General features: G+C 36.0%; 1 protein-coding gene across 1 annotated transcript in view; it reads left to right on the top strand.

Moving 5' to 3' along the window:
• Window positions 1–25,441, top strand: part of IL13RA2 (interleukin 13 receptor subunit alpha 2) — a 35,517-nt gene extending 10,076 nt beyond the window's left edge. The window contains exons 2-10 of the mRNA XM_047765790.1: window positions 11,416–11,542; window positions 13,225–13,376; window positions 14,947–15,100; window positions 15,628–15,748; window positions 18,949–19,133; window positions 20,062–20,207; window positions 21,610–21,754; window positions 24,513–24,628; window positions 25,298–25,441. Coding sequence (XP_047621746.1) covers window positions 11,449–11,542; window positions 13,225–13,376; window positions 14,947–15,100; window positions 15,628–15,748; window positions 18,949–19,133; window positions 20,062–20,207; window positions 21,610–21,754; window positions 24,513–24,628; window positions 25,298–25,348 — 1,164 coding nt within the window. The 5' untranslated portion in view covers window positions 11,416–11,448 and the 3' untranslated portion in view covers window positions 25,349–25,441. The remainder of the gene's footprint in view (window positions 1–11,415; window positions 11,543–13,224; window positions 13,377–14,946; window positions 15,101–15,627; window positions 15,749–18,948; window positions 19,134–20,061; window positions 20,208–21,609; window positions 21,755–24,512; window positions 24,629–25,297) is intronic.
• The last annotated feature ends 2,518 nt before the right edge of the window (window positions 25,442–27,959 follow it).

Here is a 27,959-nt window from a genome sequence, read left to right as displayed (position 1 = left end):
AACACTGACACATCATAATCACCCAAAGTCCATGGTTTACATTAGAGTTCATTCTTGGTATTGTATAATCTATGGGTTTGGGCAAATGTATAATGACATGTATCCATGATTATAATGTCTTACAGAGTGAATTCATTGCCCTAAAAAATCTTCTGCACTCTGCCTAGTCCTCCTTTCCCCTCACTTCAACCCCTGGCGACCACTGATCTTTTTACTCTCTCCATGGTTTTGCCTTTTCCAGAAGGTCATATGATTAGAATGATAATGTATATTGCCTTTTCAGATTGGCTTCTTTTATTTAGTAATAAGCACTTTAGGTTCTTCCATGTCTTTTTATGACTTGATAGCTCATTTCCTTTTAGTACCAAGTAATATTCTATTGTCCAGATGTACTACAGTTTATTTATCCATTCATCTACTGAGAGACATCTTGGTTGCTTTCAAGTTTTTACAATGTGAATTATGCTGCTACAAATATTTGTATACAGGTTTTTGTGTGAGCATAAATTTTCAACTTCTTTGGGTAAATAACCAAGGAGCATGGTCATTGGATCATATGGTAAGACTGTGTTTAGTTCTATAAGAAACTGTCAAACTGCCTTCCAAAGCGGCTATACCATTTTGCATTCCTACCAGCAGTGAATGAGAGTTCCTATTGTTCTATATCCTTGCCATCATTTGATGTCAGTGTCTTGGATTTTGGACATTCTATTAAGTGTGTAGTGAGTAACTATTTTGTTTTGTTTTGCTCTCCTTCAGTAAACTTGATGGCAGGGAACTCTGTGCCTTGCTTATTTTCATGTCTATAGCCTTGAGTACAAAATGCTCAGGAAATGTCTGTGAAATGAAGATCTGGAGAGATGCCTATGACCACATTAGTGTCGATACAGCAATCAAAGGCACAACCCATAGAAATAGAGACTCTGAGGTTCTTTTTTTTGTTGTTTTTTTGTCTTTTTGTCTCTTTAGGGCCGCACCCATGGCATATGGAGGTTCCCAGGCTAGGGGTCGAATGGGAGCTGTAGTCAATGGCCTACGCCAGAACCACAGCAACATGGGATCCAAGCCGCGTCTGCAACCTACACCACAGCTCACGGTAACGCTGGATCCTTAACCCTCTGAGCAAGGACAGGGGTGGAACCTGTGTCCTCATGGATGCTAATCGGGTTTGTTAACTGCTGAGCCACGACAGGAACTCCTGAGGTTCTATTTGATGAGAAGACTTTAAAGTCATTTAGGAAACATTGTCTAACCCAGGCTCAAAGGCAGCTATCAAAGACAGTGAGAAAATAGGAGGTTTGGAAGAACTAGCACTTAAAATTATGAAGTGGATTTGGAGCTTTTAAGTAAATGAATTATAAAGAACCAGTCTTCTTAAAGCAGGAAACTCATTTTTATGAAAGGCAATCAGGCCAGTGAAAATAAAACTCTGCTTACGTATAAGTAAAAAATAACTTCTTTTGGTCATAAGCACTTTAAAAAATAAATTTTAAAGTTTACACAATTGTTATAATCTTCAAGTGATGCACGGAAAATATTATTCTGAAGACAAAGAACTAATGAAAATGTTTTGAGAAGAGAGAATGCTCCAGTGTTTTTAAAATAAGGATAGCCAGTGATCCAAAAATATATTTATTTCCACTTAATGGAAAAGAGAAAACATCAATAAGAAAGAGGAAAAGAAGGAGAAAATGGAACAATAAAAATAGAAGAAAAGAAAAAGAGAAGACCAGGAAAGAGAGGGGCATGAGGGAGAAGAAGCAAACAGCAAAAGCCAGAAAGATGAAATAGGACCCTCCATGGTCTGAGTCTCAAATAGTCTGCCAATCTAAGCTAGAATACAAATCCTCTTGCCTAAAGATAGGCACTTATTGGAAGCCACTGGAGGTATGTAGTTACGTTGTTTGATCCTTCAGTTTCAAAGTTTTCAAAATACAATAAAGGCTTTGTATTCCCATTCTGCATGCTGAAATTAAGACTAGAACCAGAATTTCTAGCATCCCTTGATTCAGATCTCCAATCATGTTTCTAAACCAATAGACACATTAATGTGTCTTATAAAAATATAAAGTTGTTTCTGATTACTTTTGCTGCAGAAGACAAATTTAGAAGAAAAAAATGAAATCTCAGATTGTACATAGATAGAAAGGAGAGTGTTCTATAGCCTTGAGAAATGGCCGGTTTTAAAAAATATTTCATTGGAAATATGAAAAGGTGGAGATAGCTCTGCAAAACAATTTGAGCAGATGAGAAGTATTTGTTAAAGTAATCACCAGTAATACTAAACTTTGATAGTTTCTAATTGTCTTAGAAAAATGTTCTACTTTGGTATGGTGTCCTTTGATAAATATAATCCTAAAATACTCTGGCCTGCATCCCTCAAATAAGAATACTTACTGTTACAAAGGTGGTATGAGAAAAATCTAAGTAACAACAGGATCAAGCCTTTGTATGAGATGTTCTCCATTCCTGTTTTCAAGAAGGAAAAAAATGAATGATTTCCTCCTAGCAAGAGCATCTTATGTCCCTTTATTGGAAACTTCTCAAAGGAATTGTCCATACTCATTGTCTCCAATTTTTATCTTCCAATCTTTCCTGAACCTACTTTAATCTGACTTTTTCTCCAGACATTCCACTTATTCCCTTATCAATGTTACTACTTATCTTCAGTTTGCCAAATTAATCAGACCATTCTCAGGCCTCATCTTACTTGGCCTATCAGCAGCTTTTGACATTGTCTATCACTTTATCCTTGAGACATTTTCCTTACTTGGTTTCTGAGACACAGCAGACTCAGGGTTTTCTTCTTACTTCCTTGGCCTCTCCTTAGTGTTTTTTGTTGGTACTGCCTCATCTCTTTGTTCTCTGTGTATTGGAGGGTCCTAGATCTCAATCTTTGGTTCTTTTTTTCTTTATTTCATGTACACTATATCCTAGGTGATTTTAATTAATCCTATGACTTTGAATACTATCTATATACTGATGACTCTCAAAAATATATTTATAGCTCTAGTCTTTCCCCTAATCTCCAGAGTCAAGTATCAAATGCCTACTCATTTTCTCCCCTTAGATGTTTAGTTAGGCCATTCAAACTGAACCATCTAAAACTGAACTCTTGGAGCTCCCATCATGGCGCAGCGGAAATGAATCTGACTAGGAACCATGGGGTTGCAGGTTCGATTCCTGGCCTCGCTCAGTGGGTTAAGGATCTGGCGTTGCCGTGAGCTGTGGTGTAGGTCACAGACGAGGCTCGGATCTGGAGTTGCTGTGGTTCTGGCACAGGTCGGCAGCTACAGCTCTGATTAGACCCCTGGCCTGGGAACCTCCATGTGCCATCCATGTGGCCCTAAAAAGACAAAAAGACAAAAAAAAATAAGATAAAACTGAACTCTTGTTCATCCCCAGGTTTCATGAACAATTACTCAGTTGCCCATGACAAAAACAGTCATTATCCTCTAGTACTCCACACTCAATCCATCAGTAAAATATCCTATCAGCATGGCCGCAGCTGTCAACTTGGTCCAAGTCACCATCAGCTCTAGCCTGTATTATTGCTTTGACCTTTTCCTTCCACATAGAGTAAGTAGCCTTTTCAAATGTAAGTTACATCATGTCAGTCTACTCACAACTATCCAATTCCTTCCCATTTTACTAAAAATAGATGTGAGATTCAGTATCATTGTCCATCTTTGGTCTATCTTTCTGAGATCATCCAACCTTTTCTGTTTCCTATCCTACTGGACTTGTTATTCCTAGAACTAAGAGGATTCCCACCCCAGGGCTTTGAATATGCTATTCCTTCTATCTGGAAGTTTCTTTCCCTGTGTCTTCACTGGTTCATCACTTCATTGAAATCCTTAATGTTACTTTTTCAGGGAGGCATTCCCTGACAAACCTATCTAAAATGAACTCTCATTACTCTGTTTCGTATTATCCTGTTTTATTTTTCTTTATGAAGTTTATAATTATCTGATGTTTTTTGTCTGTTTCCCACTCTAGAATATTAGTTTCAGGAAAGCAGGTTCTTTGTCTTGTCCACTGCTGTTTCTCCAGTGGCTGGAACAGTGCCTGGCATGTAGTAAGATTACAGAAATATTTGTTGAATAATGAATACATGATAGAAACATTGATTTGTTTTTGTTAGCATCCTTTTCCATAACTGCTGGCACTGTATATTACATGACACCATATTTTCATGTATTTACAGTTTATACCTTATGAACATGAAAGAGCATACTGGCAGAATAACCTTGAAGCAATATAAAATCTGCTATTGCACATTTTCTATTCTGTTTTTACATAACATAAAGGGGGTGGGGCACACGGTTATTTACTTCAAAAGTTGTTATGTGAAGTGAATGTTTTGGGTACACACTGCTTGCTTGCTAACAAGTATTTGGGAGCATCTGGGAGTGAGGAGAGGAGTTTTGAGCAAAGATTGTTTTGCTAGTTCCGGAGCAGTGGTGCCTTTCAGGATATTGCATTGCTCTTCCTCTGCGACTTCATTTGAATAGAATGTAAGGTGTAGTTAATAATTGCAATTTGACCTATTTTAAGAAATCGATCACCTGGAGGCCTTTTTAAAGGGTCGTAAAAGCCTTTTGGTGGTTTATTGGGTGGAATTATAAAACTAAAAACTCTGATTTGCCCAGATTAGGGACAGATTCTGAAATGTGTAAACTGCTTCATAAATTAACACTGTAAACCTGTCAGTTACTATGGTAGCTCAAAACTGAGTTCTGCAGCTTTGACAATGCTTTGGGAAACTTGTTAGCTGGATGAACTCAGGATGTCCGACAGGAAACCGTCTATAAAAAGAATTACGGAATAAGATGACTACTTAGGTTTTACAAGATGTATTGAGCACATTTCCCTGTTGGCAGGGATGCAAATATAATCATGTTATATATAACAATGTTAAAGTGGTATTTGTTAAAAAGAGATCCTACCTGTACTTCGTTTGTCTACACTGATTTTCATCATTCAGCATGTGTCTAACTTCTTTGTGTATTTTTATAGAAAATAACTTACTCTTAGCTAGTGGCAAGCATGATGAATCTGATTCAAAAGCCTTTTATGTTTGAAAGTACACAAAGTCATCTTTAGCATTCTTTATAAACTACTCCTGCAAGAAATGTTATTTGCTACTTATTATCTAAATTAGATTTGACTCACCAACAGTTCATAGACTGATTGTACTATGATTGAGCTGTGTATTGACCTCAGCATGTTGTCAGGCCTCAATATCTGGAAGGTTCCAGAGGTGCTAATTGTCAGGCTGAGTTGTGGCTGTACTCTAGAGCTATGAATAGACATTTGTACATGTTGGATGGCTTCCTTGAAAAGAGATCAGTTATTCAAGAAGCTGGTGCTTTTGAGTCACATCCTGAAACCATGGATGGATGCACAGTAGATTAAGGGATGAAACAGAATGATATCCCAGGGATAATTTACATGAAAGAAAATTGAGCTTAACTAAACTGAGATGGAAATACAGTATTATATGTTAAAAGGAGGATAGGCTTTAGAATCAGATATACACATATTTTTTGCTTAAGTTGTGTGACCTTGAGTAATTTACTTAACCATTCTGAGTCTCAAACAAATCATTTATAATATTGAGATGATAATGATAGAAACTGTCGATGTTTGTGAGACTTAAGTGAGCTAATCGACATCACACATCAGGCACAGAGTTTGACACCTGGTAAAAACTTACAAACTGTAGTACCTATTATTATTATTTTTTTGTCTTTTTAGGGCCACACCCATGGCATCTGGAGTTTCCCAGGCCAGGGGTCCAGTTGGAGCTTAGCCGCCAGCCTACACCACAGCCACAGCAACACGGGATCCGAGCCACGTCTGTGACTTACACCACAGCTCACGGCAATGCCAGATCCTTAACCCACTGAACAAGGCCAGGGCTTGAACCTGCGTCCTCATGGATGCTAGTCAGGTTCGTTGACTACTGAGACACGACAGGAACTCCTATTATTATTTTCTAAATGCTCTGCCAAAGTTGGCACTAGAGCCCAGATCTCCTAGTCATGCTTTCTCATGTAAAATCACATATGTTTATCATTTCACCCACAGACAACATTTAAGACTTTGCATCTACTTTTCTGTTTCTCTCTTCTCAAGCATTAGTTGTCTTCTGCTTTCCCATTTTCTTTTTTTCTTAGCCCTATTCTAATTGCTTTGGCTGATATTTTTAGATATTTTAAACAATATGGGGAGAAAAATCTCAAATTTTATAACACTGGTGTTTTCTCTATCCAATGGCAACAGAAATAACATGGCCATACTTCTTTTAGGTGGTGTTTTTATTTTTTTATTATTATTTTTTTGGTCTTTTTAGGGCTGCACCCACGGCATGTGGAGGTTCCCAGCCTAGGGATTGAATCAGAGCTATAGCTGCTAACCTACACCACAGCCACAGCAACTGAGCCGAATCTGTGACCTACACCGCAGCTCACGGCAACACCACATCCTTAACCCACTGAGCGGGGGTGGGGATCCAACCTGCGTCCTCATGAATGCTAGTCAGATTTGTTTCCACTGAGCCACGATGGGAACTCCCCTAGGCGGTGTTTTTAGAAGCCACTTTAGTGACATTGCAAAACTCCATTCATCATTTTCTAATAGATAATTATATTTCTTTGCAAGTTTGTCACTACCTTTACAAACAAAACAAGGGCTTATGGCCATTTAGATATTTTGGAAGATTCTTTTGGTTTACTTTGTCAAGGTAGAAAAGAAACTTTTCTACAAAATCATATTATATAAGTGACTGCATTATTAGCCTTACAAATATTTCTGTTCCTTACTTCTTTTACCTTTCCTTTCAGTTTGGATTTTGCCAGCAGTGTGATCTTGTGCAAGTCACATCATTTCTCATATTTACTGATTGTAAATATGAAGTACCAACCTTTTAGATCTGAAGATTTGTTGATTTAATGAATTCTCTGTAAACTATAAAAAGCTAAATAAATGCAATAAATTATTATTACTAAAACAAAAATCAGTAAAGGCAGTTAATGGGTCAACAAAGGTGGTGGAAGTTAGAGGTTAATAATAACTGCCTAGTTATCAACTGCGTACAGGGCAATTTTTCTGAATTACTAGGAGCAAATGTGTAGTTTGGAGCTAGATGTTTTCATGTTTTTGCTTAATGACAGGGCGCTCAGAAGCAAACCCCTCTCAAGTATATAGAGCAATTTACTATTCTCTTTCACTTTCACATACATTATCTCATTTAATCTTAAGCACAAAACTGCCTGGCTGGGCCATTATCTTCATTTTTATAGATGGAAATTGAGTTATAATTTGCCTCCAAGCACATTAGTGGTTGAAGTAGGGCTGAAATCCAGGTTGATATTTATACTATTGTGCCTGCAGTATAACAAGCTCCTCAGCTATATATCTATTGGTTTAGTCAAAGATTAATTAGTCAGCTTTTACAACACTGTGCTGTGATTCTAAATTTGCTTTAGGTGACTTTTAGCCCCACCTATAGCCTCCCCTATCTCATGACTTGTTGAATCTGTATCCTGGCTCACTGGCTATTTCAGAATACTTTATGTTTTCAGTGTGCTTAATTATCAGACAGGAAGGGAAGTATTAGAGATTCAGTTACTGTCTCTAAATTGGAGAGGAGGAAAAAAGAGGGGCTGTGATAATTGCCTATGATAATCCATTTCTTGAGAAACAATATTATTGGTAAGTACCTGGAGTTTCTCCAGTAGTGCAAGGATTATCCCAGCCAATTCTTAGAATGAAGGGATTATGTAGCATGGCTTTGAAGGGGTTGGGGAAGTGAGGCTGAAAACAGGAAATAGCTTTAGGCTTGCCATTCCAAAGGAGATTCTTTGTGGGAAACTGTCCTAGCAACAGTGTTATGTGAAACTGAGTAGGTAGAAACAGGAAGCTACTTTGTACATTGATTTTAGGCATGGAAATGCTTGTGTAGTGGTTATCATCAAGGGCTCTGGTACTGAATTGTCTGGGTTTAAATCCAAGCTTCACCATTTATGGCCTGCGGTGACTTGCAAGAAGTTGTTTAATTTCTCCTTATTCCAGTTTCTGGTCTTTAAAATGGGAATAAAAATAGTATATACTTCTAAGGCTGACTGTGAGTATTATATGAGATTATGCAAAGTGCTTAGCACTTTGGGTATGTAAAGCGCTTAGCACAAGCCAGTGCCTGGGATACTGGAAGTATTGAATAAATTGTAGGAGGTATTATCATTATTATAGCTATTATGATTCATCACGTACACCTTGTATCTTAGACAAAATTTAGCTGAAACAGTATTTGGCAAAAAAAAAAAAAAGAAAGGTGTGCAGTGAAAGTTTATGGAGTTACTACTCTGCCAGAAATGTCATAATGATAAAACTGTGGTAGGGTTGATTGTTTGGTGACAGTAGGTTGAGGAAAGTTCAAGGGTAGCCATCTGATAAGGTTTTTTTGCTAGAGAGTGGAAAGGGCTGGAGAGAGCTGGTTTTCAGTCCTAGCTCTGCCACCAATAAGTTGTATGAGCCAGGACAACTCACTTTCCTCTCTGGGTATTTCCTCATTTTTAAAAATAGGCAGTTAAGGCCAGATGAGTGGTTGTTAACTGTGAGCTGTGGGAAGGGAGTATATTAGAAACTGTTTCAAAATTTGTGTCTGTGCATTTTCATCCCCTATCTTCCCTTTGTCTTCAGGTCCCCTTCCTTCTTGTGAAAAACTCTGTCATTCTGGTAACCATATGGTTTATAAAGCACCTCATTGCACAAGTGATGATCTATAACCCAAAAGCCAAAGAAAGAATTGTCTTCATGTTAATTTGGATAAGTCTCAGTGGGATACTCTGTAATCCAGGAACTCTTTTCATGGATTTACAGATAAATGACTCAGGAAGACAGCTATTCCATTTCCTACCTTTTCTTAAATGTGTTTGGCTGGTCCGGGAAGTGTTGTTTGATAGCTTAGGTCAAATTTCAGTAGCCTATAAATAGAAGAGAAGCAAAGTATTTTTAACTCTTTTCTTAGCATTTGCACTGTGAATGAGGCAGGGCTATGAAATATCTAAGGACAGATGGATGGGGAGGGAGAAGTTTAAAATCTCTCTGAGAAAGTATTAAGGGAAGCCTGGTTGTCTTAGTCCTTATAGGTAATATGAAAGGATTTCTCTTTGTCAGAATATTGCCTTGGATCCAAAAGTAAACAGTGTGTTCAACTCAATCTATAAGAGCAGGTCTATGGCAGAAATGTGGCCTTCTGTTGACTAAACCTACATACTATTTATAGATGCCTTAGAAGGCAGCATGGGCTGGTGATGGGGAGGGAGGAATTGAGCAAAGAGAATCACTGAACCTCAGTAAGAGAAATGGTATCCCTTTAATGATTCATTGTCACATAGAAAAAGAAGTAGGATAGTGTTGATTCAGCCTGGCTAGCTAATTGAAGGAAGACTTAAATGCTGGAGTCCCAGAGGAAAAACTTTCATATTTCTGAGTCAAACCTGTGGGATCCAGCATAGTCAGGTGGAAGTGCACTAGACTGGGAATCATATCTCTGCCCTACTTCCAGCTCTGTTGCTAACTTGCTGTGTTATCTTAAGTCTGAGTTTTACTTCACAATATGTAAACTGCCTTCAATATATTTGCTGATTCTAACAGTTTGATCCCAGGATTCTATTATGTAATAATTGAAGCCTGCTAACATGAGAACATTACAAATGGACCAGGTAAGATAAAGAGGGTGGGGCAGGTAGAGGGGACCTGTCTTGATTAATTAACGTATATAGGAGAAAAGAAAGGTAGTCCTTGATGTTGGGATAAGTGAACTATAATCTTTAACTTCCTGTGAAATTGTTGGTTTTAGGAATATAAACTCAAAGAGAAGTTACAGAACTGGAAGTAGTGATTTTTCATTGAAAGGAAAGTATTTTTTTATTTAATAGCTATGTGGAAACATGAATCCTTTTAGTTTCTATCATAAAACCAGTATTTTTCAATAATAAAAAAGCTGATAAAATTATATTTTGTGGCAGTGAAATGCTGTTTTAAAAAAGAAGTGATGGAGTTCCCGTTGTGGCGCAGTGCTTAATGAATCTGACTAGGAACCATGAGGTTGCGGGTTCCGTCCCTGCCCTTGCTCAGTGGGTTAGGGATCCGGCGTTGCCGTGAGCTGTGGTGTAGGTTGCAGACGTGGCTCGGATCCCGCGTTGCTGTGGCTCTGGCGTAGGCCAGTGGCTACAGCTCCGATTCGACCCCTAGCCTGGGAACCTCCATATGCCGAGGGAGCGGCCCAAGAAATAGCAAAAAAAAAAGACAAAAAAAATAATAATAATAAAAATAAAAAAGAAGTGATAAATTCAGATTTGCTCTTTGAAAAGGTCATTCTTATTATATGTAGTGTGAAGAATGGTTTAGAGACAGGAAATACTGGATAAGGAGATCCCTGATGATGAGGTCCTCAACTTAGGAAGGGGTGGTGATAATGGAGACATTGAATGGAAGATGGAAGAGTTGAAGAAGACTCTCAAGTTTCTGGTTTGGGCAGCTGGGAAGATGATGGTGCCATTTACTGATATAGGAGATACAGGGAAGAGTAGAACAGATAAGGGAGTAGATGATGTTGATTTAATATTTATAAAGTAAAAGTTCTGAGTTATCTGAGGCTTTGATGTAGATTCTGAGCTTTCTTAGTTCAGATAACTTCCATACACTTTTTATCTCAGAAAAGAGTATCTGTATTCGTGTGTCTTCTGTGTTGCTAGGGGAGAGGATTGCTATGGAGATTAATGATATCATAATTCCCCTGTGACCCAATATGAACAGTCAGGTGGGTCTGGCTCAGTCTTCAGGCTGAAGGCTATTTGAAGGCATCATATCCTGGCCACAGCATGTGATAGGTAGAAGAGTATGTGTGTGGGGGAGGGCAGTAAGGAGCGAAGGAATATGTTTGTTTTGGTTTGGTTTGGTTTTGCTCTTATGAGAAGGATGAAACTAAAATCCTGCCTTCCAATTATTTTGGTTTCAAACTTGATTTTTTTTTTCTGTTTCAATGATGCAAAGGGGCAGTTTTCCCAATTCTTGGTAGAAAGCACACAGAGAAGTCCCTAATGTATTTTTTTTTCCTTTTTTAAAGTTTTATTGAAGTATAGTTGATTTATAATGTTGTGTTAATTTCTGCGGTATCACAAAGTGATTTAGTTATATGTATACACATATCTATCCTTTTTCAGATTTTTTTTACCTTATAAGTTATCAAGGAATATTGAGCAGAGTTTTCTGTGCTATGTAACAGGTCCCTGATGACCATCCATTCCATATACAATGGTGTGCATACCTGATGTATTTTTAATCACATTTAGTCCTTTTTGAAAAAGTATGACAAAGTTAAAATGTTATATTTTTCCTTCTTAGAGTGGAAACTTCAAGGTATTAAATCTTAGAGAAATGGCTTTTATTCATGTGACTATCAGATGTCTATATACTCTTCTTATTTGCACAGCATTTGGCTCTGCTTTGTCTTCAAATGCCGAGATAAAAGGTAAACCAACAATGGAGTGGTTTTAAAATTAGATACTGTCTTTTCAATCTGCTCTATGAAAATGCATTGTTATTGATGGATTGTTATTGAAAATATTTCAAGAAATCCACACACAAAAGATATGTTCTTACTCGTCAACTTCATGTATAAGGTAACTGATGATAGCAAATATTTTGTGGGATAAAAGTTGAACTAAAAGACAATTTCCATGCCTTTTTGTATATAGTCTTTTCTAATGAAGAGGTTAATTATCTGAAACCTGGTACCCAACTACCTGAAAACTTTTAATTATTATCCTTAACTTTTGAGACAATTAGATAAATTTTTAAAATACAGAGATTTAAAATAAAATTTAAAAATATTACAGAATTATTAAATCATATCTAATGTTCTTTTCTCATTGAAGAAAATAATTAGAACAATGAATTTTACAAAGATTTTTAATCATAAGAGTTGAAACAATAGAATTATTATTTCATCCTCAATAGAGACCGTCTTTATTAGTTCACGGGAGTCCCATTTCAAATCATTGTGCCACCATTGCATTCTATAGATGCTTTTTCTCACCTCAATAAGTAATACGAAGTGAAGTTTTTTAAAATGAACAACAGGGCATAAATGAGAAGAAATTATTAGCAGAAAGGCAACATGAGGGCAGTACTATAATACTACTAGATTTGCTAATAAGAAAGTTCATAGAATGATTTGTTTTTGTTGCTTTTTAAATTGCCAGATGAGGGAGTCATTGCCTCCCACTGCTCCTTTCCACAGAATAAAACTGGCTGTGTCCTGATGTTGCTATACTCAGCTGCCTACCACTTTTTCTTGAGTGCTTCCAAAGAGTGGCTCTAGTTTGCTATACTCTGAACTTCAATTAACTAAAGGATTCAGTTTTCCTAAATGGACCAAAAGATCTGCCTGTTCTTGTAATTCTTAAGGCACTTAGTCACAGTAGTCATATTATATATTTTCTAACCCATTTTTGTGTGTGCCATGATATTATATTCATATGGAAAACACTGGCTTAATACTGACTGATTCGTGCTATTAGAGATATTTCTGTAAAAAGTATTCCCATCCTAGACCAAATTTTGGTGGGTATGATCACTGAGATAACTCCATGTTGAGTTTCTTATTTCCATGAAAACTTAGTACCTAGTAGACTAAGTTATACTTTGCATATGCGATTTCTTAAAGAAGGGCAACTGTGTAGCAGTAATCTAGATTTTTAAAAACAGCTTTATTGAGATATAATTTATAAAACATAAAACTTACCCTTTTAAAGTATACTGTTCAGTGGTTTTTAGTGTATTCACAAAGTTGTGTAATGGCCACAACTATCAAATTTCAGAATATTTACATTACCAACAAAAGAAACCTCAGATCCATTCAGCAGTCACATCACATTCTCCCATTTGATATTTCATATAAATAGAATCATATAATATGTGATCTTTTGTGACTAGCTTCTTTCACTTAGCTTAATGTTTTCAAGGTTCATTCATGTTGTAGTATGTATCAATATTTCATTCTTATGGCTGGATAATATTCAATTGTATGAATATATTACAGTTTATTTATCCATTCATCAGTTGATGGGCATATGGAAGTAATCTAGATTTAGCTCTCCTTGTCATAAGATACAGGAAAAAAGTAAAAATATTTTATTGATTTTATTTCAGTTAATCCTCCTCAAGATTTTGAAATAGTGGACCCTGGATATTTAGGTTATCTCTATTTGCAGTGGCAACCTCCACTGTCTCTGGATAATTTTAAGGAATGCACAGTAGAGTATGAATTAAAATACCGAAACATTGATAGTGAAAGCTGGAAGGTATGTAAAGCATGCACTTAAGATATTAGAGTGATTGTAAGTTTTCTTGTGATTCCTGCTGTCAGTATCCACTTTTATTCCCATATCTCAATAGCAATTATTAAGGTATAACAGGCTGCATGCCTGCTGCTATCTCCTGTGCATCCTGCTACATCTGTTTTCACTGCACCCAGTATTAAGAATACCTTTGGGAGTTCCCGTCGTGGCGCAGTGGTTAACGAATGAATCCGACTAGGAACCATGAGGTCGCGGGTTCGGTCCCTGGCCTTGCTCAGTGGGTTAAGGATCCTCTGTTGCTGTGAACTGTGGTGTAGGTTGCAGACGTGGCTCGGATCCCATGGTGCTGTGGCTCTGGCAGAGGCTGGTGGCTACAGCTCCTATTAGACCCCTAGCCTGGGAACCTCCATGTGCCATGGGAGCAGCCCCCAAAATAGCAAAAAGACAAAAAAAAAAGAATACCTTTGAAAGTACAGAAGAAAAGAAAACTTGGTCCCATGGAATGTGCACTTGAAGAGTACTTACACATTTTATCATGTTCTAAAGTTACCTCTATACCTCTATATATAACTGTTATATATGCTAATGACTATATGAGCTTTTTCTCTGTAGGAGTCAAGCCTTATTTATCTTTGTACTCTCCCTACAGACCATGGTTCTTTGTATATATTGTAGTGCTCAGTGAAAGTTTTTTGAATTATTAACTGTTTACATAGTCAACAAGCATGTTCATTCAAAGATTTCTATTGTACAAGGCAGGCTGTTACCTTCCTAATTCAGCTACATGGTTTCAAGGGACAATTCAAATAAAACATTCATTGAGCAACTTTTTGTGCCAGGCACTCTGCTAGCTAGGTATCAGGAATAGAAGGATAAATGATACATGATTTTAGCCCTTCAAGAGGTCATACTTTGTCTGGCTTTCTCCAGGTACCTCTAAGATTTTATGAATCCAGGAGAGTTCATATGTTTGAAAGGTGATATATTATTTGTCATGTAATATGCATATGGTATGTGAAAGTTATTTCTTGATTTCAAATTGGTTATAGCTCAAGTTCCTGCCACAGAGCCTTTTTGGTCTTGAAAAAAAATTTTTTTTTTTTTTAATGAGATGTTAAGATTCAAATGATCTCTTCAAATGATACAATATGTAGAAGTGAACTCTGCCAGAAATATCTCTGAGACATTTTATCAAAAAATTATCAGGAGTTCCCATTGTGGCTCAGCAGTAATGAACCCGATTAGTATCTGTGAGGATGCAGGTTCAATCCCTGGCCTCGCTCAGTGGGTTAAGACTCCAGTGTGTTGCCTGTGAGCTGTGGTGTAGGTCACAGACACAGCTCAGATCCCACATGGCTGTGGTGTAGGCCGGCACCTTCAGCTCTGATTTGGCCCCTAGCCTGCTAGCGAACCTCCATATTGCCACAGGTACAGTTTTGAAAGAAAGAAAAAAAAGTCAGGAATTTATTAGATGTTGGGAACTCTCTAGGGTATTAATGACTTCTTAGCCTTGTTAATGTGGCTCATGATGCCATTGTTTCTAAGCTTGACTTTGTCTCTTTTTATCAAACAGACGATCATTACTAAGAATCTACATTACAAAGATGGGTTTGATCTTAACAAAGGTGTTGAAGCAAAAATACATACACTTCTGCCAGGGCAATGCACTAATGGATCAGAAGTTCAAAGTTCATGGTCAGAAACTACTTATTGGACGTTACCACAAGGTTAAAAAAAAAAGCTCTCTTTTCATATTTAATACTGTCAGAACAATCTATATGGGAAGTAAGTCCCTTGACCCTTACACACCTGATTGTATGTCAATTGAGAATGTGATACAAAATAGAATCCTTCTTAAGAGAGTTAATGCCCTTTTTGAATTCTTTAAATCAGCAAACGCATTTGCCACAATCTACAGCTTATTGGGTTAATATAGTTCCCAGTTTGGGGCTCATATTAGCAAATATGCATGTGAATATTTATGCAACTGCTCAGAGCATCCTAGAATTATTAATTTAGTACTTTTGCATATGCTTACACTAGTACCAGTAAATGAGCCCTCAAAAGTTTTTGATTTTGCATGTCCTACTTAAAGTGAAGTGATTTCCAACAACTTCCTTTTGGAATATTCCTGATTATGTTGATTGCTAAATGAAATGGAGAGGTCAAAGGAAATGAAATAAAATTGCATAATGATTTCCCAAATGATTCATCACCATGTCTTTCAAGCATTCACAATGTGTTCATTTCTTAGGAAATCTGGAAACTAAAATTCAGGATATGGATTGTGTATATTACAACTGGCAGTATTTATTCTGCTCTTGGAAACCTGGCATGGCTGTCCATTTTGATTCCAATTACAACTTGTTTTACTGGTAAGTATTTTTATAATAAGAATTCCATATTGGGAAGATATCTATCATAATTAATCCACAGTAGGAGTAACTATATTTTCGTTAAATTCATTATATTTGTGATGATTATTTACAATTATTTAGGGTTTTCAAAGGGAGTAAGTAGGTCTAGCTTGTAGCTAGTAAAAGACATTCTATGGGTAATATAAGGAATGCAATAATTGTTTCTGTACTGGATTGAATTTTCTATCTTTTAGATAGATGGAGTTATAACCTAAAAAGTTTTGGCATATTTCATATTCTTGCCTTTTAAAAAAGCATGTAGCTATTAAAACTGGATCCTTTTTCTGACTTCCCTATCTTTGTTAACTGTCACTGAGGCTTTTAATCTTAGAACTATCTTGAATCTTCTGTCTCCTTCATTCCTCAATTGTTTTCATGCTAACATTGATCACCATAATCAACAATGACACACATCTATTGCAAGGTCTCACATCTATTCTTTACTTCCCATTTCCACTGTAAGAACTCTTCTTTGGGCTCACCTCATTCTACATCTGGATGATTTCCATAGCCTCCCAAATGATGGTCCCTCTGCTTCTAGTCTCTGCCCTTCCTATTCATTCTGTACACTCTTGCCATATTTATCTTCTTATTTTGTTGTTTCACTATGCCATTTTTTTTTTTGTTCAAAACCCTCTAGTGGGAGTTCCCGTCATGGCACAGTGGTTAACGAATCCGACTAGGAACCATGAGGTTGTGGGTTCGATCCCTGGCCTTGCTCAGTGGGTTAACGATCCAGCGTTGCCGTGCGCTGTGGTGTAGGTTGCAGACGCGGCTTGGATCCTGCATTGCTGTGGCTCTGGCGTAGGCCAGTGGCTACAGCTCCGATTCGACCCCTAGCCTGGGAACCTCCATATGCTGCGGGATCGGCCCTAGAAAAGGCAAAAAGACCAAATAAATAAATAAATAAATAAAAATGAAACAAAACTCTCCAGTGGCTACTCATTGCCTCCAGGATAAAATCTAGACTGCCATTCTCTGTCTCACTGCCTTTCCAACATTTCATTTTACTGTCATCAAAGTGAATGTTCTGTTTCATTTAGACCCATCTCTGCATTTTTTTCTCATCCATGTTATGATCTTTTATGCCTTTGTGTGCATTGAAATCTAGAATACCATCTGGCTCTCTCTTACACTAACTCTCATCTATGCTTCAAGACCCATCTGGTATTCAACTTCATTAACTCTTTACTGATAACATTAGCTTCTGTTCAGTTTTTCCTCTGACCTATCACTTATTATAGCTCTTAATTACTTTTTGTCCAGATGACCCTTAAATTTTTGTCATACGTATGTATACTTTGTCTCCTCTCTTAAGCTTTTAAGAGGTTGGTGGGCACAGACTATTCTTATACTTCTCTTGACTAACTCAGCTGTGCTATGCCCATAGTAGATTATAACTAAATATTCATTATATGAATGAACTAAGTGATGGTAGAATTTGTAAGTTGATAGGTATCAGAACTTATGCATTTTTAAATAACAGAAAAAACAAAAGAGGACAAAGCCTTATTCATTGTGAATCTCGGGCCCAAATTATGGTGTTTTTCTTTAGAAAATCATAATATATAAGCAATAAGGAATAAGCTATTAACAATCCTGAGTACTGGGTTCTAATTCATGTTATGAGATTACTTAATTTAGTGGTTTTGGGTAAGCAATTTCCTGTTTGGGGGTCTCAGTTTCTTTTTTTTTTTTTTTCTTTCTTTTTTTCTTTTTAGGGCTACACCCACGGCATATAGAAGTTCCTGGGCTAGAGGTTGAATCAGAGCTGCAGCTGCTGGCCTACACCACAGCGACAGCAATGCCAAATCTGAACCGCATCTGTGACCTATACCACAGCTTGCAGCAATCCCAGATCCCTTACCCACCGAGCAAGGCCAGGGGTCGAACTTCCTCATGAATACTGGTAGGGTTCTTAACCCACTGAGCCACAACAGGAACTCTGTCAGTTTCTTCATCTGGAATTGGATGAATCAATTCTAAGGTCTAACTTATTTGTTGATTAATTCAACAAATATTAAGCAATTATTAAATGCCAGGCAGTGTTCTAGATAAAAAGAATAAAAGGATGAATAAAACAAAGTCCTTGCCCTCTTATACGTTGTAGCTCATGTTTAACATTAACTTTATCCTCACCTTAGTAAAGTAGTGAGGGATAAATATTAACATTTTAGAGACTGGAAAATAAGGGTACGTGAGGCTTTCCACTGGCATAAAGTAAATCTGTGTAAAGTCAAGCCTAGAATGCGAGTCTCTCAAACTCTAATCAGGTGAACTAAACCGGAGACTACAGTTCTGCAAACTTGGCCTAAAGTAAATACTTGGCTCAGTAGAGTCCAAATATTTGTACCAGCACCTTATCAGCTGCTAGATTGGCCTCATTTCAAAAGGAATTTTGGCTGCTGGTAGAGATAATGTCTCATTTTGCATTGCAAGCTATTCTTCAGGAAAATAAACCAAATCACACATTTGGTCCTTTGGAAGTCTGTAGGGAAATCCCCCCTAATTCCCATTAGCTTTTTTTTTTTACTGGAAAGAGGTTAATTTTTGATGTTAGGGCAACATTTCTTGTCTAGGAGAATGGGAAATTAGATATTTACTTGTTAAAGAGCTCCTCTTTTTCTTTTAGAGCCTCTGTTTGCTTTTCTGAGGTCTATCTCTTGATGTGTATTATATCCTCAGAGGATTTTCATTCCATTTTATTAAATATAACAGTATTTTATAAGTCTACTTTTAAATCTATTTTGTTGTAATAATTTCTCCAGTACAATATAAAAAAAAAAGCAGTATCATTCAGGATTATCAATATAAACCCTGTGTTTTCTTAATAAGAGGCTTATTTTTTGATTCACAAATCCTGTTGGTGAGGCAACGTAACCTAAGCATATGAGTAAGAATTTTTGCTTTATATCTGAGATTTTGTCAAGACTCACATGGGATTGTAAGCCCTATGACATCACAGCCTATGTCTGCTTTCCTTACTGTTGTATCTATAGCATTTATCATAAGATCTGGCACACAGTTGGTGTTCAATAAATATCGCATGTTATCAAATGATGTTCTATTTACCTGTTATCTTAAAATAATTGAAAATTGAGCACCATGTTACTAGAAGATATTGGTAAACACAATTCTTTTAACACTTCTTTTTACAGGTATGAGGGCTTGGACCATGCATTACAGTGTGCTGATTATATCAAGACTAATGGAAAAAATACTGGATGCAGATTTCCCTACTTGGAGTCATCAGACTATAAAGATTTCTACATCTGTGTTAATGGATCATCAGAATCCCAATCTATTCGACCCAGCTATTTTATTTTTCAGCTTCAAAATATAGGTGAGGTAAACAAACAACTTCAAAATATTTCTAGTTTAGGTCATTTGTAACCAACTATGTGGAAGAAAAGAAATAGAGATAAAGTGATAACTACAGAATTGCAATGCCTGAAAAATGGGGGCCAAAAGAGTATGAGGAAGCACTGATTAAATCTAAATGTATGGAAGATAAGGAATTGAATGAGGATTAAGTATCATTTTCACTTACAACCCACAATTTGTTTTCCGGCTTCAGAATTCGTCTTCTATAAAATATTTTTGTCTAGTGTTACTGGTGGAGAAATTTTGGAGTCACTTATTCCCTCAATAGTCAAATGGTTGGATAGTGTCTGAGTCTGTGTTCTCAGTTCTAACAGTTATGAGAGTGACAGATTCTAGAGTCAGCCATACCTGAGTCTGAATCTTGAATTTACCACTTTCTAGCTGTATGATTTTGCACAAGTTAACTTTCAACATGTTTTAGTTTCCTTATCAGTAGAATGAAGATAATGGGAAAATTACTTCATAGGTTTATTGTGAGACATGAATGAGTTTATAACATTCCTGTTTCAGTGCCTGACACATCATAAGCTCTAAATAAGAATTAGCTATTAATAAAAGTAGCAGTAGTAATTGTTGTGGTAGTTGTTTCTAATGCTATATAAAATAGAAAAACAACTGTTATGATTTGGATCTATCTTTTCTCTTGGATTTAAATATTTTTCAATATGTAACTTATCAAAAATTTAGTTTCCAAAGTAACGAAGTTTCTTAATAAAGTAACCTTGGCTGGCAAGCAGCTTTGATTTTAATTCATGTTACAGGCAATAGTCTTGAGCCACCTAATTTGTCCTGGAGGCTTCTGTTAGTAGGTGTCTGTAGCTTTTGATAAGGGCTACTGCTAAACTTCAGTAATCTCCATGTTGAAATTGTTTCCTTTTGCTTTTCAGTTAAACCTTTGCCACCAGACTACCTTAGTCTTACTGTGAAGAATTCAGAGGAAGTTAACCTGAAATGGAGCATCCCCAGAGGACCTATTCCATCACAGTGTTTTATTTATGAAATTGAGTTCACAGAAGATGATACTACTTGGGTGGTACAGACATTGTGTTTATTTAGGAAAATTGTAAACATAGCCCTTTAAACAAAATAGCAAACACAAGAGCCAAAATGATTGCTATCCACATGAAGAATAGATTATGACATGTACCTTAGTTTAATTTCCAAAAAACCAAATAATCTAGTGGATGAAAGAAAGATGCTTTCAGTCTAAAATATATGCAATTAATCATACCAATTTGAAAACTACATAGGCCCTTAAAGATAATCTAGTCACTTATTTCCAGTATTGTGTCAAAAAATTAAAGTTGTCAAGCACATGCATAACATGGATTGTGAAGAGGCCTCAGGTAAAAAGAAAACAAAATAAAAACCACAAATGAACATAAAAAGCAATTCTTGAGGAACAACCACCAGGTCAAAATCAGAGTAGAGTCTGGCAGGGCTGCTAGAGAACTGCTTGTAGCAGAAATGAGGGACTAGCTGGGGAAGTAAACAATGGTTGCAAGATTGATTACCCCTCAGCACCAACAGTGTGGTAATACCTTTAGCCCCACACTGTTATATGTTGATTTTTATTCATTGGCTTCCAATATAGGGAGTGGTGGAGACAAGTAGGTGAGCCATTAATTCTAATCAGTTCATTTCACATACAGATGAGAAATCTGGAAGTTGAATTGATTTACAAGTACCAAGGAAGTGAATAGACTTACAGTCAAATAACATAGCTAGAACTAGAATCCTTATCTTATTCCCAGTCCTCTTTAACATACACTGCATTATGCTGGTTCCAAAGAAAAGTTAAAACAAAAGAAAAGCCATTAATTTGCAAACACTATTCAGCAATTTGAAATGCAAAGTTGAAGTAATCACTTCCGTGATTTTTTTTTCTTCTGAGATTGTCCAACCTTGTATAGTTTCATATCAGAAGGGGTAGTTTCATGCCAAGCCATGAGCACTATTACACTAGTTTTATGATGGTTAACTAAAACAAGAATAAAGGAAAGAAACTTTGTGTGTATGAACTCTATAGTTTCCATAGAAGCAACTTCATATGATGATTCCTCTTTCCAACTCAGTATATACAGGATTTTCCAGCTTATGGAATCTGAGAAATTTGACACTAATCCAAATACTAGGTGTCATAAACACCAAAACTACCTAGAAATTTTGCCTTGTCACACAGGCCCTTTACCTACTACTAGTGATCTATTTCTCACTATAGAAAAAAAATTTTAAATATAGAGAAGGAAGAAAAAAATGAAAACTCTACCATGCAGAGAGATGATCGCTTTTAGAATTTTGGTATATACCTTTCTAGTCATCTGATGCATATATTTCATGTAACAAAATCCACTTTGAAAACCATACATCATATGGGATCTGGCTAGCTGCATTTAGATCAAATAACAATATCTTACTTTTTTCTTGGCTTTCAGACTACCACAGATGAAAACGAAATATACATCACAAGAACATCAAATGAAAGCCACCGATTATGTTTTTCAGTAAGAAGCAAAGTGAATATTTATTGCTCAGATGATGGAATATGGAGTGAATGGAGTGATGAACAATGCTGGAAAGGTATGAGATGAAAGAATAGTAACTAGAATATATCTAGCACTGAGGAAGAAAGTGCTTAACTAGATGCCACAGTTCAGTGACACTGCTTATCAAGATCATTGGGTCAACTCTTCATTATTTTTTTATTAAAGTACAGTCGATGTACAATATTATATAAGTTACAGGTGTACAATATAGTGATTCACAATTTTAAAATTTATACTCCATTTATAGTTATTATAGAATATTGGCTATATTCCCTATTTTTTATAGATGTCTATAACATTAATTAGGCTGTGTCTTTTCCACATTGCAAGATTTTATAGATTCTGTTTGATTCTTCCTACTTTCATTTGACAAGCTAATCTTACCTGTTTTTACTGGTGGGTTACTTCTAATGATAGTCTTTGCTCCCAAGTATGGTGCCACTATTCTTACGCTTATATACTAATGAGATGCTACCTAAATCTGTATTATTTCCAATTGTAGTCACACATTTACTCTGAAGTTTTACTTACAAGCATATATGTATGTTTTATCAGACCCTTGACCTTATTATGTGCATTCTTTATATAGTTTTAAAAAGCTGTGTGCTCATTATTCAAATTTTTTATAGTCTGTGCCTCTTCCCCATTGAGATTTAAAGCAATCAAATAAAAAAAGGAGTTCCTGTTGTGGCTCAGGAAGTTAAGGCCTGACTTTGTCTCTGTGAGGATGTGGGTTCGATCCCTGGCCTTGCTCAGTGGTTTAAGGAACCAGTGTTACTGCAAGCTGTAGCACAGGTCGCAGCTGCGAGATGTGGCTCATATCTGGTGTTAACGCAGCTGTGGCATAGGCTGGGACCTGTAGCTCCGATTCGACCCCTAGCCGGGTAACTTTCATATGCTGCAGGTGCAGCCGTTAAAAGAGAAAAAGAATAAAATAATCCATTTATATAATGTTAGAAAGAAGGAACAATCATAAAATATGTTGATATAGTTATTGAAGACAATATATCAACAAAAGAACAGTAATTAAATAACTGGAGCTATTTGCAAAATTAATTTTCTCTCAGTGTGGTGTAATTATGGAGGTAAAAATGCTCTTGCATGTAGTCTATAAACAGAGAAGATAAATTAGCAAGCACCTCAGTATAATATAGATTTATGAAAAATCTAATGTTCAGTTTTAACTAGTTTAACAGTCTTGTTTTAGTTCTATTATCAACATTCTTGTTTTTCTGTCAGTAAAGAGAATATGCTTTTTCTTTTGGAGGGAAGCCTATTTTAATCAATATTTCCCTATGCTTTCAATTTTGAAGAGAACAGAAATCTTAAAGCAGGGATAGGTATCATGCACTTGTTTTCGAGTGTCTGGTGTGCCTAATGAATATTTTTCTAATTAATATGTCATCATTAGTAAAATGGGCATTGCATTCACTTTCAACACTGATTAAAGTGACTTATGATAAGGCATATTTAAATTAAATACCAATATACACTAAAAACCTTGAGAATGAGGAAAAATATTGTACTTCACAGTATACTAACTTTATCAATAGAAATTATTGGTAATTGTTTGAAATTAAAGGAAATTAAGTCATCATTGCTCTTTCACAAAAAGATATATAAATACACATACAGAAATAGACATATGATGACATTTCTATCAATCATTCATCTCCTTTTGTATTGTTCCATCATAGCAGAATCCCTATTTGACTATTATCTCTATTATCTCCCTATTAATATATTGGTATCATTGTTCTCTTTCATACATCAAATATTTATTTGATGTGTCAGACTTTTCAGGCATTGGAGATACAGCAGTAAAAAATCCTTGTCCTCATGGAATTTATATTTTATTCCCAAGTTAAGTAAAGATAGGCAATAAACAAAAAAGCCAAATATATCATATAATCACTAAGGGCTATGGAGAAAAAATAGGCAGAGAGAGGGTGAATTCAATTAACCAAGAGATATATGGAATGAAAAAGACCACTTAACTGTTCTACGTTTTTCATTTTTATCACTACTATAAGAAGTATAGAGAGACTCTGTGGAACTGACATTGAGAAATTCATGCCCTGAATTACATCTTCTTATTAGTCAATGCATGGTTTAAAGTACATATGGTGAGTTTTTAGCCACATTCTCAAAAAATACATCCTTTAGAGTTCCCGTTGTGGTGTAGGTTGCAGATGCGACTCGGATCTGGTGTTGCTATGGCTGTGGCGTAAGCCTGCGGCAACAGCTCTGATTTGACCCCTAGCCTGGGAACCTCCATATGCTGTGGGTGTGGCCCTCAAAAGACAAAAAAAAAAAAAAAAAGACTAGCTCCATTATTTGTGCAGAAACTTTTATTGAAGACCAGCTTTCACTCACTATAGCATTGTATGATATAAACATTTGACTTGTTGAGAGTTAAGAGATACATATGGCATGTTTATCTAATTACTTGGCTAATATTTTATTTTATCATTATGAAAAATTCACAGGGTCAAGTTTTAAACAAAATCATGTAAGAAAATAAGAATTGGGTTTTAGGGAGTTTTTTCCTAAGCAAAATGAAGAGCTGTCAGAGTTCAATAAAGTAGTTGTTCTACAAAAAAAGTGCACAAATGAAAGGGATACTACATTCAAACATCGCTATGGTATCTATGTACTGGCAAGTATGGCAGAAGTTGCCAGTTTAACTCAGTTCTTCACCATTTACTAGTTTATTTATAAAATAATTCCATTTTTAAAATAATTGTAAACATCTAACCCTTCCCTTTTTTTTTTGTGATTTTTAATCCTAGGTGACATATGGAAGGAAACCTTAGTATTTTTCTTGATACCATTTGCTTTTGTGTCATTGCTTGTTTTGTTAATAACTTGTCTGCTTTTGTATAAGCAAAAAAAATTGCTGAAAATGGTAAGTTATTGAGTATTACAGTGGATAGTTGCATTTAGAACTGATGGACCTACATTTTATAATTTTGCCTATATACTGTGTCTTCAATTGATGATGTCTTCAGAAAGTACAGTACTTTAAAAAATTAACCCTAAAATACTACATTTTGGGGTGGATTTACTTTTGATGAAATGTAAGAATAATTTTTTAGAACATGAAACACTACCTCTAGATTAGGAAAAAATATGAGAATTACCAGAGAAAAAGCAGAACTGGGGAAAGGAAAGAGTGACTTAACATAGACATAGACTGAAATATATTACTAGCATACCATAGGCAAAATATCACAAAAATTTAAGAACATGGTGCCTAGGAGGAGATTGAATCTGTATGAAAAATATAACCTGCTGATTTTAGCTGGTTGCTATTTGAGTTGTACTGATAATGCTATAGAATTTTGGAAGATGGACATATCACTATGGGTTGGTGGGCTTTAAGGAAGAAGTGTGACTTGGAGGAAAATATCTTAATGTCAAGTCTTAAAGATAAAGATAAATGTGAATGTATATGAAATGTTTTGCTTTATTTCTCTGCTGAATGCTTTTTTGTTCTATTTCTGAGTTATTAATCTAAGTGAAATAATTTGTGTTATTAATGACTGTTAATAATGGAGCTCTTTCTTAATTTCAGATTTTTCATACAAAAAAAGAAGCCTTTTCTCATCAGGATACACTCTGTTGACTCAATAAATACCAGTCTTACAGCCAAATCTCAAATATGAGTTCTAACCAAACAGAATTTTTTTCTAAATGTTGAATAAATCTTATTTTAAAAGCATTGTTGTATTTAAATAGGCTTTAGATTATTCAAACCTTCAACTAGTAGTACATTTTCTGAATTTTATTAACAGATTTTTTTTCTTGTTAAAGAGTTCAGCCAATTAAATGTGAAGATCTAATTGGTTTTATTAGGCAATTCATGAATCAGGCAGCATCCCATCTAGCAACTAGAAGAGTGTTCCAAGAGGTTGTATGAAATAGAAGTTTTTTATAGGAAGAAGGATGCAACAAGGACCTATTAAAAGAAAAAAAGAAAGGATTATTTTTAGGCCAAGTCATCTTCTTTTTTGAGGTGGAAAGGCAAGGCAAGGGATTTTATCATGCAGATTGCCTCTTCTTCCTCTGGAAGTTATGTAAAGGGCCCATGCGGCAGTTGATCTCACTGGTGCTGTCTAGAAAATTCAGACCCATTGATTAAGATTGCATTTCCGGTAAAGGTCAAAACTGCAATTAGGGTAGTTGTTAAACCTAGGTTTGACATCATGGGCTTAGCAAAAGTTATGTCATTTTGGGCTTGTGGTTTTTCTCTTTAACATTCCTCAGTCGGTGATGAGAATGCATTATGTAGATAAGTCAAGGGGTAGAGCAGAGTCTAATCTGTGATGTTAATAAAACAATGTGATTTTGCAACTTGCATTAAGCCATAGAAATATTATCAAATCTTGGAAGATGAGATTCTAGTTTTTTTTTTTTAAATTGAATTCAGGATGAAAGTATTCACCATGAATAAGATTGTTTGGCTTTAAAAATAACGTGGGGAGAGGATTAATAAGCAACAAGAAGTTTTAAATACATTCATAGTCTAAATATGTGCTTCTCATTCCAAGAGAAGGTGGGAAGAATGCAGTGCTTAAAAGGCTGAAAATAATGAAATGACCAGACATCATATTTGAAATATTCAGATGTCACAAACTACTAAATACAAGCTTGAGAGTGTCCTATATTTGTTGGCAGGTAGCATTTCCTAATTTCTGATGGTGTGATTTTTTAAAAAAATTAGTTCAGAGACCAAAACGCACAAGCCTCTGAAATCAGCAAGAAGCCTTCTAAAAGTACACGCAATCTTCAGACTAATTAGAGTTGACTTCGCAAGCTAGGTATAGACAATTACCTTAAAATTTAGAGAATAATGACCTACAGATTATAATCAAGAGCTATGTTTTAATTTGGAAAAATATCTATTTAATATTATTCACAGTGGTTCTACTCTGTGGTCTATAGGCCAATAGAATGGGGATTACCTGGTAGCTTATTAGAAGAAATGTAGACTCTCTGGCCCTAACCCAGACCTACTCAGTTAGCAATCTGCATTTTAACAACATCCCCAGGTGATTCATTTGCACATTCAATTAGAAAAAACACTGATATGTTGCAGTATTCTAGAATGAAAAACACTAGAATAATATAATGGCGAGGGATGTCCATGGGCAGGGTAACTATAGCTTTGACTATTATTGGCACTGATCATCTATCTTTAAAATGGGTAAAAGAGCTAAAACTGAGATGTAAACCACAATACCATCCTCTGCTATCACTTGTAATCAACAATAGGATGCACCACCATTTGCTTAAGTAGACCTATCCTTGTTCAACATTAAAACCCCCATAATATGAATTAAGACATATGTTAGGCAAACTGCTCTCAAGCCAAGGCTTGCTAAAATTGTTCTTAGTGTAGTGCGGGTTTGGGGGAGGAAGTAGGAATGTGGAGTGAAGAGTTCAAGGCTAGGCAGGGAAATAGCAGGCAACCCCATCTCTACCATAAACTTAGAAATCCTTATCAGAATCAGTAAACTGGTTCTGACAACCATGTGGCACCAAATCTGGACAGAGTTGGACCTTGCAAAAGAACTCCTGGAAATCTTGGTCTGCTAGCTATATAGGTTTACTAACCTTTAAGTAATATGACTCCCAAGTTTTCTGAAATTGAATTTTTTGAAATCTTTTTTTTTTTTGCATTATGAGTGTTTTATGGTGTTGAATATTTACCAAGTGCTTAGTACATACACAGTGCCTTAAGCCATGGTCCCCCTCTTTTTTTTTATTGCTCAAATGAATTTATCACATCTGTAGTTGTATAATGATCATAACAATCTGATTTCACAGGATTTCTATCCCACAGCCCAAGCACATCCCCCCACCCCCCAAACTGTCTCCTCCAGAGACCATAAGTTTTTCAATGTCTGTGAGTCAGCATCTGTTCTGCAAAGAAGTTCAGCCTGTCCTTTTTTCAGATTCCACATGTCAGTGAAAGCATTGGATGTTGGTGTCTCATTGTATGGCTGACTTCACGTAGCATGATAATTTCTAGGTCCATCCATGTTGCTAAAAATGCCGGTATTTCATTCCTTTTAATGGCTGAGTAATATTCCATTGTGTATATGTACCACATCTTCTGGATCCACTCCTCTGTCAATGGACATTTAGGTTGTTTCCATGTCTTGGCTATTGAAAATAGTGCTGCAATGAACATCGGAGTACGTGTGTCTTTGTGCGTCGTGGTTTTCTCTGGA

The sequence above is a fragment of the Phacochoerus africanus genome, chromosome X (genome assembly GCF_016906955.1).
Source record: "Phacochoerus africanus isolate WHEZ1 chromosome X, ROS_Pafr_v1, whole genome shotgun sequence".
In the NCBI taxonomy this organism is placed as follows: domain Eukaryota; kingdom Metazoa; phylum Chordata; class Mammalia; order Artiodactyla; family Suidae; genus Phacochoerus; species Phacochoerus africanus.
Note: the sequence above shows the minus strand (reverse complement) of the source record. Positions and strands in the feature narration are given on the sequence as shown.